The sequence below is a fragment of the Miniopterus natalensis genome, chromosome 21, assembly GCF_054644295.1.
Source record: "Miniopterus natalensis isolate mMinNat1 chromosome 21, mMinNat1.hap1, whole genome shotgun sequence".
In the NCBI taxonomy this organism is placed as follows: Eukaryota; Metazoa; Chordata; class Mammalia; order Chiroptera; family Miniopteridae; genus Miniopterus; species Miniopterus natalensis.
In genome coordinates, this window is record NC_142101.1 from 17,532,147 (window position 1) to 17,551,453 (window position 19,307).

At 42.7% G+C, this 19,307-nt stretch overlaps 1 protein-coding gene across 1 annotated transcript; it reads left to right on the plus strand.

The window, feature by feature from the left end:
- Positions 1-240: 240 nt before the first annotated feature.
- On the plus strand, positions 241-6,935 carry RGS21 (regulator of G protein signaling 21). Its single transcript, XM_016221170.2, has 4 exons — positions 241-251; positions 2,878-2,954; positions 5,604-5,770; positions 6,732-6,935. The coding sequence occupies exons 1-4, from the start codon at positions 241-243 to the stop codon at positions 6,933-6,935; spliced, it is 459 nt and encodes a 152-aa protein (XP_016076656.1).
- Positions 6,936-19,307: the final 12,372 nt, after the last annotated feature.

Sequence of the window (19,307 nt, forward strand, 5' to 3'; positions counted from 1 at the left end):
CTGGTGCAAAGAGTTGTTTGTTACTTAGAAGTTTAAGTGTTTTGACCAGAGAGCAGTTAACCATGAAATGGGGGTGGGGGGAGCTGAGACCAGCATGATCGAAAGAAGGCCGAGTGTGGCCCAGGGGGCAGGGGCCTGCATACTAACCTGACGTCCCCACTGTCGCACCACCTTCAGCCTCAGTGTCGGTCGGAAAGAGAAACTCGCCATCCCCCGTGACCGTCGACAGCGCAGAGAACGATGCCCGTGAAGTGAGTTGCCGTTTAAAGCTATTTTTATCTCAGGAGGTGCTCAAGCGAAACCCTTGAGCCTTCACCAGTCTCCATGTCTTGTTCCTTCATTTATGATAAATATGCTGATTGCTGTCTTTCCTCCCGATTTATTTTTTCTGCTTTCTCCATTGATTTCCTCTCCATTTCTAAAATACGTCCACAACTCGCTCGCTTTGGCAGTAACTTTTTACTCACTGAGACAAAGAAAGGTCACAGACCGGGGGAAACCACTGGGCTCTCTTTACGGGAAGCTTCTCAAGATGATTAAATGTTTGGGTGAGAGGCCTAAGCTATATATATATGTGTCTGTGTGTGATCCTCGCAAACATTATTCATTATTGCAATGTTTATTTACAAATTCGAAGATGGATACGAAGGGCTGGCTAAGGAAGCAGCTGCCACTTCCTCGAGCACACGGGCCCAGCCTGAACTGCCCCCTCTCGGGCACACCGCCAATGGGCCGTGAACGCCACGGTGCTGGAGTCCGCAGTTTCCAATGCGGCACAACTGGCCCCAGCCGGCGCGATTAGCGGGATAACTGGTAGCTTTCACGCGGCTCCCATCTGGCCTGGCTCTTCTCCGGACACAAAATGTGGGGACTGCTGGCCTTGATGGCGCTCACTTAATGAGGGAAGCAGAAAGGAAATCAGCCAAAACCCCATGAAATACTAAGTGCGATTTTGGCTCCAGCTACGTGGTGAATTTTCACAGCAAATCACACACACACACACACACACACACACACACACAGTTACGCTAATCATGCATCACAATTATATAGAAAACACAAACACAATGAGAAGAGCCAGACAAAAGCTCTGTCAAAGTTACAAGTAAAATCCAGATAAAAGAAAAGAGATGACATTGTCCACTTAAAGTACCACATGCCCAGTAAAATTCAACCAGGTCAGTACACTGTCAAACACTTTCTTCCCCAATTTTAATTCAATGGATTCCTTTCATTGATGTAGTTGAACTTTTTAAAACATAAAAGATATCTCTCACTCCCATCTAAATAAGAAATATCCCATTTTCATCTGATAATTTACAAGATTTACGCATCTCTGTCTTCCGAAAAATTTCTATTGAGTAGCCAATTACTGTAAATTATTCTTCAGAGGACACATATGTATGACATACAATAAAACTCGATCGCAGAAAAAGCATTCTCAAAGTATTCGTTATAAATGTTCCAGAGCATGAACGAAGCGTACGCATACTGATGGCCTCACTGTAGGGGGGGTTGCAGAAAGCGTTTGTGTTGCAAACTGACGCGCCTGCTTGGGTTCTAGCGGCCCCTGATACATGAGAGATATCGGACAGTGGGAACAGCCGTTAGCGCCTGAGACTCCAACTATGACAACCACGCAGAGGGGAACACAGTCAATACTAACACAAGCACTAAAACTGCAGCAAGACACGGCAAGTAATAGAGCCTAGAAGCCTAGAGGGGCTTCCCACTAGCATATGTCGTTAAGGTTAGTCACCTTGATGCGCCAATGTGAAATTCTGTGAGAATGACTTGGTATAAGGCTATTTTATTACCCATTATTTTAACAGAAACCTTTAATTAGACCACCCCTTTCCATAGCCAAGTCATCTGCACATCACAGCTACATAATCCTAGACTTTTGCAGGGGGGATGCTTTCTATGGATGGGGCTTATTTCATCAAGATCTCTGTTTAATAAGAAGAATCATTCATGATATATTTGCAACTCAAAAGTTTATATCTTAAACCTGATTTATTATTTCTACATCACACCCCCAAAAATATACCTTCTTCAGAAGGCTTAAGTATATAAATATTTTGACTACTTTGCAAAAGATATTAATCTGTCCTGAGAGATTCCTAGATTTAAATAGATCAGCCCAGAACTAGAGGCCCACCAGTCTAAGGAGAAATGAAGGTGTCTCAGAGTTGGGGTAAAGACTTCTCAAAATACATACATAAGCATTTTCAAAATCATTACATACTACATGTTACAAATCGTTAATAAAAACTTTTTAAAAACTTTTTTGAGATGCATAACTGTGAAATGGATAATTAGCTATATTGTGAAAACTTGGAAAATAGTTCATTCATCACTATTGCCGCCATGATAACTTTTCAGGAACAGACTAGAGAAATGCCCCATAAATCAGCAATTAATATGTTTATAGTGGAGACGTTTACTATTTTATAAAACAATAAGCGATATTTCTCTCGTGCCTTGATTATAATTCAAAAATTTGCAAATACTATTAACACTCTCAGTTGGATTAATAAAAAACTTGATGATGTCAAGTTACATCCTACTGTGTGTTGAACTGCTGTGCACTGTGGAAAAACATTATATAGGCTGGGGCAAAAGTAAGTTTACAGTTATTTGTATGGAAAGTAATAAAATAATAAATAATAATACAGGAATAAACTGTGTTTCTCGTACTCACAGCTGAAACCTACCCCCCCCCCCCCCCCCGCCCTGTATAATTCTGGTTGACCTTTTGCAGTTTAATCAATGGCACAAAGCTCATGTAAATGATGCGATTCAACAAATACAGGTAACTCCAATATTACCATAGGTTGTAGAAGAAAAAGATCACAATGCTATTGTCAAGGGTAGATGCTGTTTCTACAGGTCGCCGACGACAGAAACAGTGGCGTGGTGTGAAAACATGGACACACTCTTAGCCAACCAAGGTAAGAACCAACCGAGAACAGGTCTGAAAACACAGCACTTAAAGGCAAATTGTTAAATCCTGAAAGTGACAGACATACTATGTAGTATGACTTCGATCAATATTCAAAGTATAAGATTTTCCACAGTCACACAAATTTATACAGGCCCATGGTCTAAATGGAATTAGGTTGGGCCAAAAATAAAACAGGGTTACTCCAAGCGTCCAAAGAGAAAGCAAGTGAGGAATCTGTCGTTTCCTTAGACTGGTTGTCATTTGCTGTGTATAATGACTATTTTTGTTACAAGTTGAAAGAAACATACAAACTATTGAAAAGTTAAGAATTTAGAAAAATCACTTGTTTTTCATGCCCTGTAGGCCAAAATAAAGTGTATAAAGTATTTATTTCAACTGAGCTATTCTTATTTTTAGCAAATACAGAACCATATTTAAATGTATGTGTTTATATAATATGTACATGTGCTGAGATGTATTTATATTAGATATGGTGGCTCACTAAGGTAATTTGGGCCAATTATAAATAAAGGATCCCAGATGATACAAAATAGACACCGATGACGGTCGCTGGGCCTTCTGATAAATCATTCTGCTTTGCAGCAGTTTCATCTCAAATGGGGGGGGAAATGACACCAGACTTCTGTAGAATATTTTTTAAATGTTGCATTGTTTGAACTAATCAAATGGTATTTCCATGTTAAATTCATAAAGTAAATATCAGAATATTAGAAAAGTTTAACACATGAAGCTGAATAAATTCTTTATATATAGACTTATATTGAATTCAGTGAAATTATACTCTAATTTTCATCACTCGTAAATAACTCATTTCTAAAGCATAAACATAAAATAATTCACAGTAGCCCGAGAATTCAACCAGGTCAGCTACAAACCGCCTCAAGGATACGGGGTTGCATTTTTGTAAGTTTCGAATGGCACGATTTGTTTTCTTTTCCCTTAAATGTATAAACAGTGAGACAGGCTGGGTGAGCTCAGAGCAGAGTTTCTCTGCCCGTGGGCGGAGCAGGGGACTGTCCCTTAGAACTGAGCCGACCACAGCACACGCGTCCCTACGCGCATCTCCGGGGATTTGTACTTCATGCCCACACCGTGTGGGAAAGTCGCAGATCCACCGGAACAGCTGTTTGGTTCTTGTACTTTATAACACCAGAGCCTTTTAAAGCTCTCGACAATTCAGTGACTCACCAGGTTACCTAACGGTGCTGATCGAGGGGACGCCTCCACGGCCAGGCACCTCCTGGGCACAGGCCCCGGAGCAGGTCTCCCCAGCGATCACTCCGTCCTTCCTCTCGTCAGCGCCTGCTGGATCCGACCAACAGCCGTTCCACTCCTCAGAGCGCGGCTCAGATAATCAGATTTTAACTGTATGTAGCACGTTATTTCCAAATTCACTTGACGGCTTTTGAACATTGAAATTATATGTATAGGACAGAAAAACAGTACAATAAAGAGTGTGTCCCAGACAGAGGTAACCAGCTCCAGGTCTGGGTGTCTAGTCCATCCCATCGGGTCCGAAGTTGGTAACAACTGTTAGTTCAGAATAGTCCTTCACTGACATCACAGGATGGGAGAAAGTAATCGATTCTTGGTCTCTAACTTCCCACCTCTCTGGGATCTGCTTAAATTAACCTCACTGGGAAAAGGCTTCTATGCCTTCATCAACCTACAATACCCTTTCGGTATCATTAAACTATGCTTTATCCTCGATATAAAATATATTTTATCATCAATTCTGTTTAGAACCCTCAAATTCATCACTGTTTGGACCAAACTCAGAGAAAATTTTCATTAAGGGCTACTAAGACGGTTTTTATAACCTAAATGTGTGTCACAGAAGCTCCTTGGGTGTATTTTTAAATTCAGAAAGCGTGCAGTTAATTAAATTTTTTATAGTGCTCACTTATTAACGACATCCACACTCCAATATTTCTACTGAGAATTTTAATTGGCACCCGATAACCTTTTGCAATGACTTGTTATTTCAACTCTATTGCAAAAAAAATTTTTTTTAACATTGTTAAGTCTATTTTAATCCACCTATCACCACAAAACAGGGAGAAGCATTCACACCAAATATCCTGCCAGTTACTTTTTCGTTTAGAGATTAGAGTTGGCCAGTATATTCACCCAAAATTAACAAATGCCAGCCCCTCCTCCTTTGCTTTAATAAACCAACACAACCTAACTTTTCAGTATCAACTTGTGTGTTTTTCAATAACTCATAACAACCAAGAAATTCTTACTCTACACGAGCAACATCACTAACTTGGTCTGGGCTCAGTGCAGTGGGTCTAAAAAAGCAAAGTCAATGGGGTTTTCAATGAAGTATCTGACATCAAGACCGTCCCCCAAACGTAACTGCTGCACTTCTCAGATCTAAAGAGAAAACGCACAGGTTTTCTTTGTTAATGGAGCTCATTGTGGAACAACAGATACGATATTTTATGTTTATTTCAACTGATTCAAGTGAGGTTTTTAAAGTTAAAACCCGAAACATGTAAAGGTTGTATTGAGAGGAGTGATAAACGTTTGCCACTGAACGCTCAATAAGCGCTCCCACTGCACCAGTACTTATGTTGGTCGTGTTACTGAGTTGCATGGTACACAAAATTTCACTCATATTATTTCGTAGCCGGTCTCGAGGCTTTCCGAACATTCCTGAAATCAGAGTTCAGTGAAGAGAATGTTGAGTTCTGGCTTGCCTGCGAGGACTTCAAGAAAACGGAAAGCACAGAAAAAATCGCTTCCAAAGCCAAGACGATCTATTCTGAATTCATTGAGGCTGACGCCCCTAAAGAGGTGAGTGAAATATTCCAGCTTCGTGAATATTCATCTCCCAGCAAATCTGCTCCCAATTAAAAAGCACTAAATCCACCTAAAGGGAAATCGAACTGCCACTATGCATTCAGATGGAAAACATCTGTAAACTCCAGGAGGAGCTCCTGAGGATGATCCCTGGTCCTTCCCTGACTCAGCAAGAATTCTTCAGCCGTTTCTGTTTTCTTAGCACCACGATCCAGGCCCTAGAGAAATTGTGTCTAGTGTCTCAAATTAAACAGCTCTGGAGTTAGCCCTACAGAAACCCAACTTAAATATGCTCCTGGATTTCAAGTTCGGTTTGTTTTTCCTTTTTGAAACCATGGACATCAATGTGGAATAGAGTTTTGAAACAAAATTTATTTTAATTAAAAATAGTGCGGTGAAGACCTGGGGGGTGCAGGGGGAGGGGAGGTGGTCAATGGGGGGGGGAAGGGGACATCTGTAATACTTTCAACAATAAAGATAAATTTTAAAAAATAGTATATAAGGGGGAAAGAATCAACTCCTATCCAACAGTATAAATTCTTCATTTTTAGTATTTTGGAGGTTCCCCACTATGGCAGGTGATAATGTCTTACTTTCTAAAAGAAGGGCTTTCTGACCTTTATCTGTTTGACGGTGAAAATCAGCCAAAGGTGGGAGACATTGTCTCAAGGGATCAGGACCCACCTGTATCACTTAGGCTCAGAAAAATACAAAAAAAGGCCTTAGAGAGAAATGTGGAATAACTTTGATAATAGCTCCCCCCCCAACGTGGTGTATGTTGACATCACACTTTTATTTGATTTAATTCCCAGAACTAAAACCACGATCAGCTCCACATACCCCTCCGACGTTAAACTTGAACGTTCAAGCGATTCATAGTTTTAAACTGCTGTGATTCCTCACTGACTATATTTTGATGGAGCTAATCTACTGATATGCGATCTTATTTCCACAGATTAACATTGACTTCAGTACCAGGGACCTCATCTCAAAGAACGTCGCAGAGCCCACTCTCAAGTGCTTTGACGAGGCTCAGAAGCTAATCTACAGTCTCATGGCCAAGGATTCTTTCCCTCGGTTTCTAAAGTCAGAGATTTATAAGAAACTGGTAGAGAGCAAACAGGTTGGAAATCACAAAAGATGGCTCCCTTTCTTGTAAGGAAGGTAAATGACAAGCTAAGAACCAGGCTACAATTTGGGGGGAAACCGGTGACGGGAAAGATCGACTCTCAACCATTACACATCAAGGCGAAAATGTTTTCCATACACAAACACCATGTAAGTTTTTTAGGGTTTAGAAAACATTTTTCTATTTCAATGGAAACATAATATTTTAACTATGAAGCCTGAATTTCTAAGTCATTTTTTTAGAATTTATTCATTTCATCAGATACTTTAAAATCTCCTACTAGGCGAGTTCAAAGGGAGCTGGTAGGGATATAATGCTCTCTTAAACCGTGAGTGGATATTCTTACGACCTCATGAATTCAAGAAACTGTGTATCTTCATGTGGTTGAGTGGGAGGCTGTTTAGCATCATAAACATGATTTTAAACACCCTTTGCATTACTCAAAACCCCACTTTCGCAAAAAAAAAAAAAAAAAATTTAATTCTGAACCAAACACATTTAGTGTATTCGGCTATTTTCTTCTCAGTCAGGATCTGCTAGATCCTAATGTGGTAGTTATCAGGACTGGTATGGCTCTCAGATTAATCAAAAAGAAAAATGGTAACCATGTATGCGTAATATATATAAAATCTGTCTAATAACACTATTGATCAAACTTTGTCAAAATATATCACTTGGTGTAATTCAACAGTATCTCATAGGTATGTATGGAAAGGGCCTTGAAGGTGGGGAAGACTGATTTTCTTAGATTAATAAGGATATAAAGGAAAGAACACGTAAGGAGCATGGGTGAGTCCTTATATGATGAACTGCACAGCAGCAACTGTCCCATAAAACAGAAGTAACTGCAATAGTATGTACTCAAGCAAATACAGGGTTAAGTATCTATTCAGCCCTGGAACTTGTTTATAAGACTCAAATAAATTATAAAATGCATTTATTTTGAGAAGTTCCCCAAACAGTTTCTTTCTGAATATAAATGTCCTGTGATGAGTATGAATAATTTCATGTCAATATGAGAAGCTACAAAGATTCAACAGATCTTCTGTATTTTGATGTTATTTGAACAGATTTATTTATCTTTGTTGATGTCTCTATTTTGCAGATTATTTGAACATTAAAAAATGAAGGAAAAAAATAACATGACTTATTCTATGTTTCCACAACGATGCATTTGATAGACAAAACTCTGTCTCCCCTTCGTCATCAAAAACAAACATTCACACACATGCAAATGGAATATTCCCTGTACACATGCAAATTTTTTTAAACTTTATTTTCCCAAACTTTTCTTTTAGTCTGTCTACATACGGAATTCATTCTACTCGCCTCCACTGGCTGACTTTTCTCTAGCGTGTTCTAATTTTGTGCCGTGTGGCAACTATGAGTATGGTTAGTATTTCTGATGAGAGTACAGCGGATATAACAAAAGCAGAGAAAAGTATTTTCTGTTTCCTTTCCAATATCCTTTCTGACAGACCTAGTATCACCTTGGCTTTTGAGCAACAGCAGCATTCTGGGCCATAACTTTGGAGAACAGTCTAGATTTATTTCCTGGAATTTCAAGAAACGTTGAATTCCATTAGCCTGGACTGGAAATTTAGATCGCCAGTCCCTAATAAACCACACAAGTTAATCTATGAAAGATAGTGTTAAAAAAAATCTATCAAATACACACGTCACTAATTTTAAATATATTTATTATTGCTATTAACATTATAATTATCAGACACCATTTTAAAAATCTACTAAATTTGCGTAATGAAAGAACACTATTAACTCGCTGAATCTGCACTTTTCAGGTAATTCTAAAACCTAAACACAATAACAAAATTGTTACGCTGAATTACTTTTACTAAATCTACGGTATGAAATTAAAACGTATTTAAATCCTTGTGTAACTGCTTAATGAAAATGTTTATTTTATGAAATGCCTATATTATGAAATGGTATTACAGTTCATTAAAATTGTTGTTTAAATTAGGCTTCATAAAGATTTTAAGAGAATCTAACCAAACGTATTAACAATTATGATGTTCCATGAATTTAAAATAATATTTCATAGTAATTAAACCATGCCCTTTTTTAACTATAATCGCATTTGAATGTGAACAAACATAGATTTTTGCTAAGCATGAGTATTTCAGAAACAGGCCTTGGGAAAAAGACTATTTCGTGGGGACATGAAATATGAGAAAATAATATGATAGAAAATACCTGAACATTTTTAACTACGTAACTCTTTTAACTTAAAATTACTTTTCCCCAAAAATTGAAATGTTGAGCTTAGAGGAGTAGCAATTTTTGGACAAAGTATACAGTGTACTGGCTGTCAAAAGCTGTACAATACATTATGCAAATATAATTTCATCCTTGCTGTAACACTGAATAAATGTGCCTACTGTATCATAATGAAACATTTCTCCTTAGTGCTGTTCTAAACTCACCATACAACGACCCAACCACCAGGAAAAAATTAGTTCATATACAAGTATTTGTTAAAACCAAAGTTTTCATTAATTCTATAGCCGACTACAGTTCCACAGATGCCAGCAGAAGACACAAGATCCTAGATCTGAAACAAAAGATGTCATTACGGCAATAGCAGTAGCCAGAGTATCTGAATCCTTGAGTCCTGCCTCCCGAAGGATAATACACAAAAGGGCCAGGTGACTCCTGAATACTCATTAGTTTGTGTTAAAAGAGAGAAAGCCTGAGCTTAGGAAACCTAAATCTTTTATAATAGGCAGTAAACACGGCTACCCTTTCTTTCGGAGAGAGAGACTCTATTTTCCAAGGCTGTTTGCTATACAGTCTTGAAAAATTAGACCAGGACAAAAGTATCAGTGTCTCTATTTGCAAAATGGGCAGAAATGGGAGAGGCCCAAGGAGCGTTATCTCCCGACAACCACCCAAAGACTAGAAAATAACTAGTCTTATTACAGGGAACCAGGGGGAGATGCTCAGATGTCTTTGCTGTGTAAACTGTGAATGCAAAGCTACACTCGCCTCTGCAGGAAGCCATTCCCTGAGGTTGGGAGGCCACAACCAACAGAGAAAGGCAACAGTCGCCTTCTGTCAGAAAAGACACCCTCGGTAAAAATAAGTCAACGTGCATTACTTTGCACGAGATGGGATTTTTCTCTCTGGAAGCTCTTCGGCGAGCTGCCTGTGAATGGGTGAGAGAAAATTCCCATGCTTTCTACAGATGGCAACACTTGGGAGTTAAAGCAGATTGCATTTAAAACAAGTGTCACGAGTGAGATGACTCAACTGAAACTTCACCGCTCCCAGATCTGCTGTCTGCTGTCTTGTGAAAAGAAGCCATCGTTCCAAGTCCTAAATTCACCAGGACGGCTGGAGCCCGCGCACTGTGGTTACGCAGGATGCTGCCCACTTGGAAGTCAGCTTCGTGCTCCGTGTCGCTCCTTGCCCTGTGTCGCTACTGCCCCAAAGCCCTACGAAGGAGGCCTCAGAGAGTCCCCTCCGTTCCTGTTTAAATCCACTTGTGAGTATTGACACTAATGCTAAATCCTGGTGTTATACAGATTTTTAAAACAAACATTTTTCGCCGTGAGTGGCAGAGGGCAGCTCCTTATTAATTCAATAATTCATCAACTACACAGACACAACTGATACACACGCTAAATAAACTATAGTAAGAAGTTCTAAGGAAAACCATGATCAAGACGAAGCATTGAAAATCACTGAGTTTTGTGTTTTCTTGTCTCCTTTTAAAATTTTATACTATCTCTCCTCCAACCCTAACAGAAGTCTCCACGAAACAGGAAAACGGCTTAAGTAACTTGACTTCTGTTGTGTAATATAAATACATGTCTAAGACTGTGAGCGAGGCTGCTTGCAGTAAGTAATGATTTCATGTATTTTATTTTGTTTATTGCTTTGCTATTAATCCCTTCCTGCAGAGTTTTTAGTCCGAGTTGTGCAATCTATTGTTGGAACATAAAAATCATCCAAGTTGACCAAATAATGAAAAAAGCAGTTACTGCTCTAATATATCCATCCATCCATCCATCCACCCATTTATTCCCCCAGTCATCAATATAATCCTTTCAACCACTAATTAACCCAGCAGATTATTAACTGCTGAGTTGCCTCATAATTGGGGTTGATAGAAAGTGACTGAGTAGGGTCTTCTCTCAATGGGTTCATCAACGTTTTGCTTTCACAGATCACGCTAGGGGGAAATTATTACAGGGAGGCAATGGTCAAAGGCCCCGTATGTGACTCAGATGAGACGGAGCAGAGAGTCTAAGAAGAAATGAGTAGGTGTGTGTGAGAGCGTGTGGTCTGTCTGTCTGTCTGAAACAGAAAGAGCTCAAAAGCAATTGGAAGCATAAGTTAGACTAAACGGATCCTAAAATCCTACCCGGCAGGGTGATAGGACATGAAAAGGTATCGGGAAATAAGAGAGTAGTATGATTTTAGGGGAAGCTGAGGTCCATCCAGCTCCACACGAGCGCATGCTCACAGTCTTGTCCTGCCTCTGTTAGAGTTCACCAGTCTTCTCATTTCTGCAGCTGAATCTGAAAGTGGAGACATACAGACCCCTGGAAATTCAGGGGACTCCTCTCCCAACCAACCCCTAAAAAACCAACACAGCAGGTGTCCACACAAAAGAGGGAGGGGACTTTCCTCTTTGCCTCTGCATTTGCCGTGTTGCCTGTTTATGTGCCACAAGTTAGCGGTATTAATACCACACTGTGAAAAATAAAATAAACGGAGCCCCTTGAAAACAGAGCCAGAGCTGCCATCCCAGAGGAACCACCTTGTTCGTCTCACTCCTCGAACCTTTGGGATATTTAAACTGGGCAAAGTAACCTTTGGGCCGGACCTAAAGCAACGTCATTCCAAGCAACTGTTTGCAAAGCTAACAGGAGAGCAGACATATGTATTCCAGAACGAGAGCGCCTTGTACCGAATCATTCCACATCAAAATTCATACCATTAAGGGGGGAAAAATATCTCTAAACTTTCATCCAGTTCAAAGTCTAAGTAGGGAAGGAGGCGAAAGGGGGAACCCTGGTGGAAAATGAAAGGCTTGCTGCTAATTAGGCTCTTCCAACAATCCCCAAGGAAGGGTGGCTTGCCAATTAATCTTAATTGCTGAGTGCCAGGGCCTTGGGGTCTGGCCCCACCAGAACTCCCAGCTGCGGCGGCTGGGCCTTGTCCACCCGAGCAGGGCTTCCACCCCACGCTTCTCAAACTAATCTCAGCAACACTTGACCCCAACGCACCCGCCCAGGGAAGGGGGCATATGGACCTTTAGCACGTCGCCGTATTATTTGGGGTTGATTTCTAATTAATATTCTTCTCTGAATTCCAACATCTTCCCTGGTCGTTGCTACTTACTTAGTTTATGATAATCAGGAGACGTCCTCGAGGAAAACACACCTGTTAGAAAAGCTGAGTGCAAAATTTTCCTTATAAAACTCAGACACAATTTAATAGAAATCAGAACTCCATATACACATATGTAATTTCACACACAAGAAAATGACTCCCTGACTCTAATGCAGGAAATATTCCCAAAATCGTCAGTTATAGGGCTCGCAGACAACCCAAAGATGGATGTGTTTTCTAGCTTTGCCTCCGTAAAGCTGTGTTTCCTGTTACGAGTCTTTCTCCAATGCTTTTGGTCAGAATCCTGATAACTAAGGTTTTTCAGGATAGATTCTCCATCTAACACTGATAGGAGTAGAATCGCAAACCTGCGCCCAGGGTGCTCCCTTTTCAGATTTATTTTTATAAATAAGTTGCTGTGCCTCCCAGCCAGCCTGCCGGCTTTCTTCAATGCCTGAAAACACCCCCTTCACTCTGAGGCTCTGGCCTAACTCAGATTCCACTATTTGCATTTAAAATGAACGGATGCTGAATTATATTCTTTTTCAAGGCCTTCCGCACACGGGTTTGCATCCAGGTTGCTGCTGGACTGTGAATAATTTTCATAGTGCATTCATTTGTCATAAAAACAAGCAAAGACGATTTATAGGAACTGGCTGGACCTGGAGGCTAATATTTCCCCCTCTCGTAGTATTATTGATTTTTTTTTTTACTTCCTTCCATTTTTCTTTAGTTCTACGAACACGAATGATAGGCCAAAAGCAAAAAATCTGCTAAAACATAATTAAATAATTACCGTCTTACAAGAAAAAAAAAATGTATATGAACTGGGGTAGGAAGAGTATAGGTACATGAGAGAAATATAGAAAGAAGAGACGCTTCCAGGCCTAGGCAGGTGGGAAAGAGCCAAAAAAGAGAAAGGCGTGTGACGTAAGTAGGCACCAGTTATGCTTACAAAGAATGTAATGGAGCCTACTTTTCGGTCTTTGGATACACGTGTCACTACAATCTAGTTACAAGTCATATTCATTCATAGTGTCCTCAGGTTTCTGTATGATGGTCACTCAGCCCTACGGCTTTTTTGTTTGTTTGTTTTAAAATAGATCTTTATTGATTTCAGACAGAGGAAGGGAGAGAGAGACAGAAACATCAATGATGAGAGAGTCACTGATCGGCTGCCTCCTGCAGGCCCCCGACTGGGGATCAAGCACGAGACCCGGGCATGTGCCCTGCCGGGAATCCAGTCTCGATCTCCTGGATCCTAGGCCGGGCAGCCCTAAGGCTTTTGATTCTCTAAAATGGTCAGACAGTTCACACGGAGATGGGGAAGCACATGTTTGGCAAACAAATGTTTGCTGGGCCACCTTTAACCCAGGGACACAGGGAAGACTGTGACGAAACGGGCCTTGCAGGTTCCTCCCCGTCAGTCACACCCAGTTCACATTAATTACCGTTACCAATGACGGGACCTCCAGTCCTGGAGCAGGTCCGCCCTCTAATCCCTCTTGTGCAGTGATGGGCAAGGTCAACGTCTCTTCCCGAGTTTCTTAAAAATAACCAGCTTAAAACAATACCCCCCAAAAGGCATATCTTGTGGTGGCAAACTCTGCTCCCCTTCACACACCACGTTAACGCGGACAATGAAGGCGGAAATCGCTAAAGATTTTGCTGACCTTGGTCTGATCGTCAACTCAAATGGAGACTCAGCCAAGAAATCAAGAGAAGGCTGAGACTGGGAAGGGCAGCGACGGAAGAATCAGGGGAGACCATCGAGGGCACAGATGTGGCGGACACTCGCCCGCACTCGAAAACTGCAGCTCTACTGACAGCACCGAAAAGGCGTCAACTGAACAATGACCAACGTGGCGCCCTGGTGCTTTCAATAGCACGTCAGTCACATGATCCAGAAAACCAACGTGTGACCTCGCAGAATGTACACCAGCTGAGACAAAATCCTTCAGAGAAGGAGGCTCGATGTGCAGGTGTGCACAACCCAGGGACACAGTGCGGTGAAGGCCGGGGGTCCCAGGGGTCCAAGGGGGGAAAGCGGGGACTCAGTACTACTTTCAACAATAAAGATAAATTTAAAAATAAACAGTGGGCCTTTGAGAATGACAGACACTCTCTTTTCCACTTACTATTTCTAACCAAAAATGTCCCTGTTTTCCGTATGTTTGCAGATCTAATTTTCTCTTCTCTTAGCCTTTACATGCACCAGATGGTATACAGTTATCGCCAGTTTGCATCATTTAATACACACAGAAAAAAACTTTTAAGAGAGCATTTTCTATTTTCAATTGCAGCTATTTGAGATTCTGCAATGCGGTTTTCCATGTGGGATTTTTCCTGACAAACACTATCTATCCATCAGTGTTCCTAAGTCACAGGAGAAGGAACACGTTTCAATGAATTTTTGTCATTTAAAAAATAAAAAGACTAAAATTTCTTACGACATTTAAGGGTCTCTGAACCACTAAACAGTAAGCCAGCTGCGTGAAATAAAATTCATTCTGGTTTTCAACAAAGAATTTTCCTCTTTGACCTTGAGAAGATGCGCACCCCACGCTAAAGCCTCTAACTCTATCCGATGCAATGCCACTGGCCTGGATGCTTTGTAAAACCACGCACCCTCTCCCCAAGGCGAGAGGGGAAACGTCTCCAGGTTAACAGATACGAACACCTTGCCCAACGAGATTAATTAGTTTCCCTGTGGGTCGAAGATATCTATCCAGGACTCTCTCTTTCAGGGGACTCTTGCTTTATCAGAGGCGGCAGACAGACACCGGCTCGCCCCTCGTCTCTCCCTTCCTTCCGACCTGTTTCCTAAGGGGCAGGCCTGGTTGCTGAGCAACAGCAGACGTCCCTGGAAAGCACGCGGCTCTCCCGCTCCCTGGGTGAGGGAGGGTGGGCAGCTGAGAGCCAGCCGCACGGAGGCCTGGGCACCGGGGGGGCTCTGGCCCGCCACCCCCCGGCTGTCGCCGCAAGGCCATCAGCGTGGGGTTTGCAGCCATACACTGCTCAGTATCAGGTGCCTCTGTAACAACAGTTACTAAATCAGAGCGAAGGAAATGCTTACGGAGGCCTAAAAGTAACCAGCTTAGACTCAGGACGCTCAATAAATCAAGGGAGTATTGTTTCGTTCCAGGACGATCGCTTCTGCGCTCACACGTGGGGCAGGCTGAGAAGCAGAGCGACATCTAATGTATGCATTTTATTTATTTACTTACGTATCGATCCATGTGTCTATCTATATGTTTATTCACTGAAGTTGGGGGATATTTGGTTTGTTAATAAACACACTTAGCAAATTTCATCTGAAAGTTATTCATTAGATTTTTCCCCCTGACTTCAACCGTGCTTCCCTGCACTTTATATAATTGATTTTATACTAAAAATTCACTTAGGTTTCCAGGAATTAAGACCTTTTCGTGGTGCTTTCTGTGAACAAAACAGTAGCTATGTCTACCTAAGCTCTAAATTTTAGCATCTTTTTGTCATCAAAAGTTGCTGTTCTGCCCAAACTCTCCAACCAATCAAGAAGGCTCAACAGATTTGTTCCCGCTCCATTGCTGGACTTAAACGAGTCGAACCTTAATAAAAGATAGATTTAGTCTCTTTGTTGAAAGTAAAAGACATGAAAACCTTGCAAAAGTGCTACAATAAGCCCAGGCAGGGCTCTGCGGTTGAGCGTCGACCTATGAACCAAGAGGTCACAGTTCGATTCCCGGTCAGGGCTCAGGCCCGGGTTGTGGGCTCGATCCCCAGCAGGGGGCGAGCAGGAGGCAGCTGATCAATGGCTCTCTCATCATTGATGTTTCTCTCTCCCCCCTCCCTTCCTCTCTCCAAAATAAAGACATATTAAAAAAAAAAAAAGATCTGACCCCGAGAACCCAGACATTTTAATCAGCACGCTTACCGCCTTTCTACACAGCCATGGGTGGGAAATCGGTAACTATTTTCAATTCCATACTGTCTTAGGGAATTTTGGATAAACTAAATAAAACACTGTTCCTCTGACTTTGGTCAAAATGATGTGAATTCCAAGCGGTGACACTAACTGATAACAAACTATGATCGGACATCAGGAGACATCTTGGGACGTGACTTGCTCATCCCGTCTCACAGCCAGTCGGTAGGAAAGTTAAAACCACAAAACCCGGTCTCCTTGGTTTCTTTCCAGCGTGTCCCTGGACTCCCGCCTACTTTCCTCAATATAATAGCACATCAGAATTTCTTTCCTTCACACAGTGTTTTATATTTCTCCCTGCGCCTTCTGACCTTAGCACATTTAAAATATCCGGAGCTAATGCTTTAAAGACTTGCAAAGTTTTAAAGCGGCTTCTATGATCAAAAAGTATGAAACAAGGTAAAACTCACTTTTTATCCGGTCAGCACGTCCTCTGGTGACACAGTCTCTCTTCCTCCTAACATGAAGGCGCCAGTTGCGATGGTGTATAAAAACCCGGTAAGGTTTCATCGCGAAATTCAGTCCCACGGCAGGTCAAGCTGGAAAAAAAAAAATAATAATGTTCACATAAAGCCGATCTGGATCAAAACTTTTGTTGAAGACATGAAAGTCGGCGCGGGTTGGGGCACGGCTGCAAGGGCTGGAGAAGTTAAGCACAGGCGCCCCTTTCGTTTCTGCCCCGGAGAGGCCTGAAACGTCCAAGCCAGGGGACGGAATGTGATCAAGTAGCCCGGCTTGTACGCGGCTAAATTGATTTAAAAAAACACACCATAAAGACCTAAATCTAAATTATAAAGCCCATTTATGGAGTCCTATCAAACCGAACTGTGATCTTCAGGTGTTTTGCACAGAAATCCCGGACACGGGCAAGGGGCCAGGAGACGGGTAACACAGAAAGGAGGGTGGGGTTCTACCCCCCCACACTTTGTCTTCTGAGGCACTTTCTCTCAATCTCTAAACTCCACGGGCGCCAGGGCCCGCACCCTGTTCTGAACGACGTGTGGGGGACGGGAAGGGGGCCGTGTTACTCAGAGGAGAAAGCCGCCGCATTTGGAATACTGGTAAGTTCCTAAAGAATGTGACCAGGACCACAATATGTGGCATAAGATTATTTTGTTCGTACCAGGGAATTGTCCCAACACCCCACAAATTGCCCACTAACCGTAACTGGTGAAACAAAACATGTTCGATGGTGACAGGCTGACATGTACGCCATTTAGTTCATGATAAACTGTCCTTCGATAGGTTAAAAACATTTGGAGACATAAATTCAGAACTGAACGGCCAACGTGAACAACAATATTAAGCGTCAGGGCTTAACGTGAGAAGCATCACACAGGACAAAACGCACCCAACAGTTCCGGTTTCGAGACGCTGAAAAGTTACCCCACACAGGTAAGGACAGGAGAGAGAGAGAACACAATCTAATCCCACGCCCTTGGGATTTCACGCCTGGTACATGTCTGAAGAAGACTGGAGATGCTGGAAATAGATGCACAAATTCAGTTTTAAACTGTACTGTGGGACAGAAAATTGTTCCAGGTCCATGGTGAAATAAGCCTGCAACAGAGTACAAGCCACAATAGAGTCACTAGGCGGTCTTTAGTTCAGGTGACGTGTTTTTCCCAGCAAAACTTCCTCGACGGAGAAAGCACCGCGCAGCGCGGCCGGTGTGGCCCAGAGGGCTGAGCGTCACCCCATGCTCCTGGAGGTCACGGTTCAGTTCCCAGTCGGGCACCTGCCCGGGTCGGGGGCTCGATCCCCAGCAGGGGCCGTGCAGGAGGCAGCCGATCAGTGACTCTCTGTCACCATCGATGTGTCTTTCCCTCCCTCCCTCTCTCTGAAATCAATAATATATATATATATATACAAAATGTTCAGTTCTCTCAAGCTGTGCAGTGCGTGCCTCCAGAGAATAAGCCTTCAGTCTTTCCTCACCGCGCACAAGATGAGAAACTGGTGGAGGAGGGGCTCAGGCGGCTTTATGCGCAATGGGGCCCATTCAGAGGCGGAGGAATAATCGGATGGAAAAGACGTGTGAGAAGCGGGACTTGGAGAATCTCACAAATCCCCTTTCCTATTTCTTTCCACTTAAAGACGATTCGAATCGCTTGCTTCCAGCTTATGAGACGAGACAGTGTTGAGCTTTTGACCCTGACAGGGAGCCGAACGCGTTATCCTGGCGCCGGGGCCTTCCTGCCGGGTGCCACCCGCAACTTAAAACGCTTTCTCGAGTGGAGAGACGAAAGCTCTTGGCAAATTTCTTCAGGAATTGTCCAACATCAGATTCCTGGGACTTCAAGATGGGACTATATTAAAATTTTAATAAAGTCTCTCCATGCACGACCGATATTAAGGTTTCAGTCATCCGACTGACGCAGGAATGCAATTCAGATGGAGGCCAATTATGTTCAACCCGTGTACCTAACGAACCTCATAATCTATGAAAACAGGGGTGAGGGATTCCTCGCCTTATATTCACCGACGCCGCTGCAGAGTTCTGATAAAGTGAATTCACGGCAGACACAGCTGGCCTAACCTCACGCCTGGGGACGGCTCGTCTTTATTTACACGGTGTTTTCATAGACGCTCCCCTCGTTGTTGGAACGGCCCTTTAGGTCCATGAAAGGAAGCTAAGCAGCGCTCCCATTTTACCAATGAGGAAACAAGCTCAGAGACATCAGGCAGCTTGACCGATGTCACGGCCAGTAAATGACCATCAGGGACAAAGCCCACTCCCTTCCCTTCTACGAGGCCACGGCGCCTTCTCAGCGGCCCACACAGGTAACATCGCTGCGAAGGTCACGTCCTCCCCGCACCACCACCGCCTTCGGGCAGAGCGCTAAAGGTGCGGGCCAGTGGTCATCGGGTAGGTGGGGGGGTCGGAGGGTAAGGGGATGCCAGAAATTCAGCTTTGGACACGTTAAGTTTGGGATTCTTATCAGACAGCCCAGGGGAGACGGACAGCAGGCAGCCTGGGCCAGAAGTGACGCGTCCGTGGAGGTGGCCCTCAGAGTGACGCGCGTTTAGGGGCACGGCTTACACCCGTAGATTTAAGAGTCTGCTTAAAA

Coding starts and splice junctions, on each gene's coding strand:
- RGS21 (XM_016221170.2), top strand. Junction 2,955..5,603: donor CACACTCTTAGCCAACCAAG/GTAAGAACCAAC, acceptor ATTATTTCGTAG/CCGGTCTCGAGGCTTTCCGA. Junction 5,771..6,731: donor AGGCTGACGCCCCTAAAGAG/GTGAGTGAAATA, acceptor TTATTTCCACAG/ATTAACATTGACTTCAGTAC.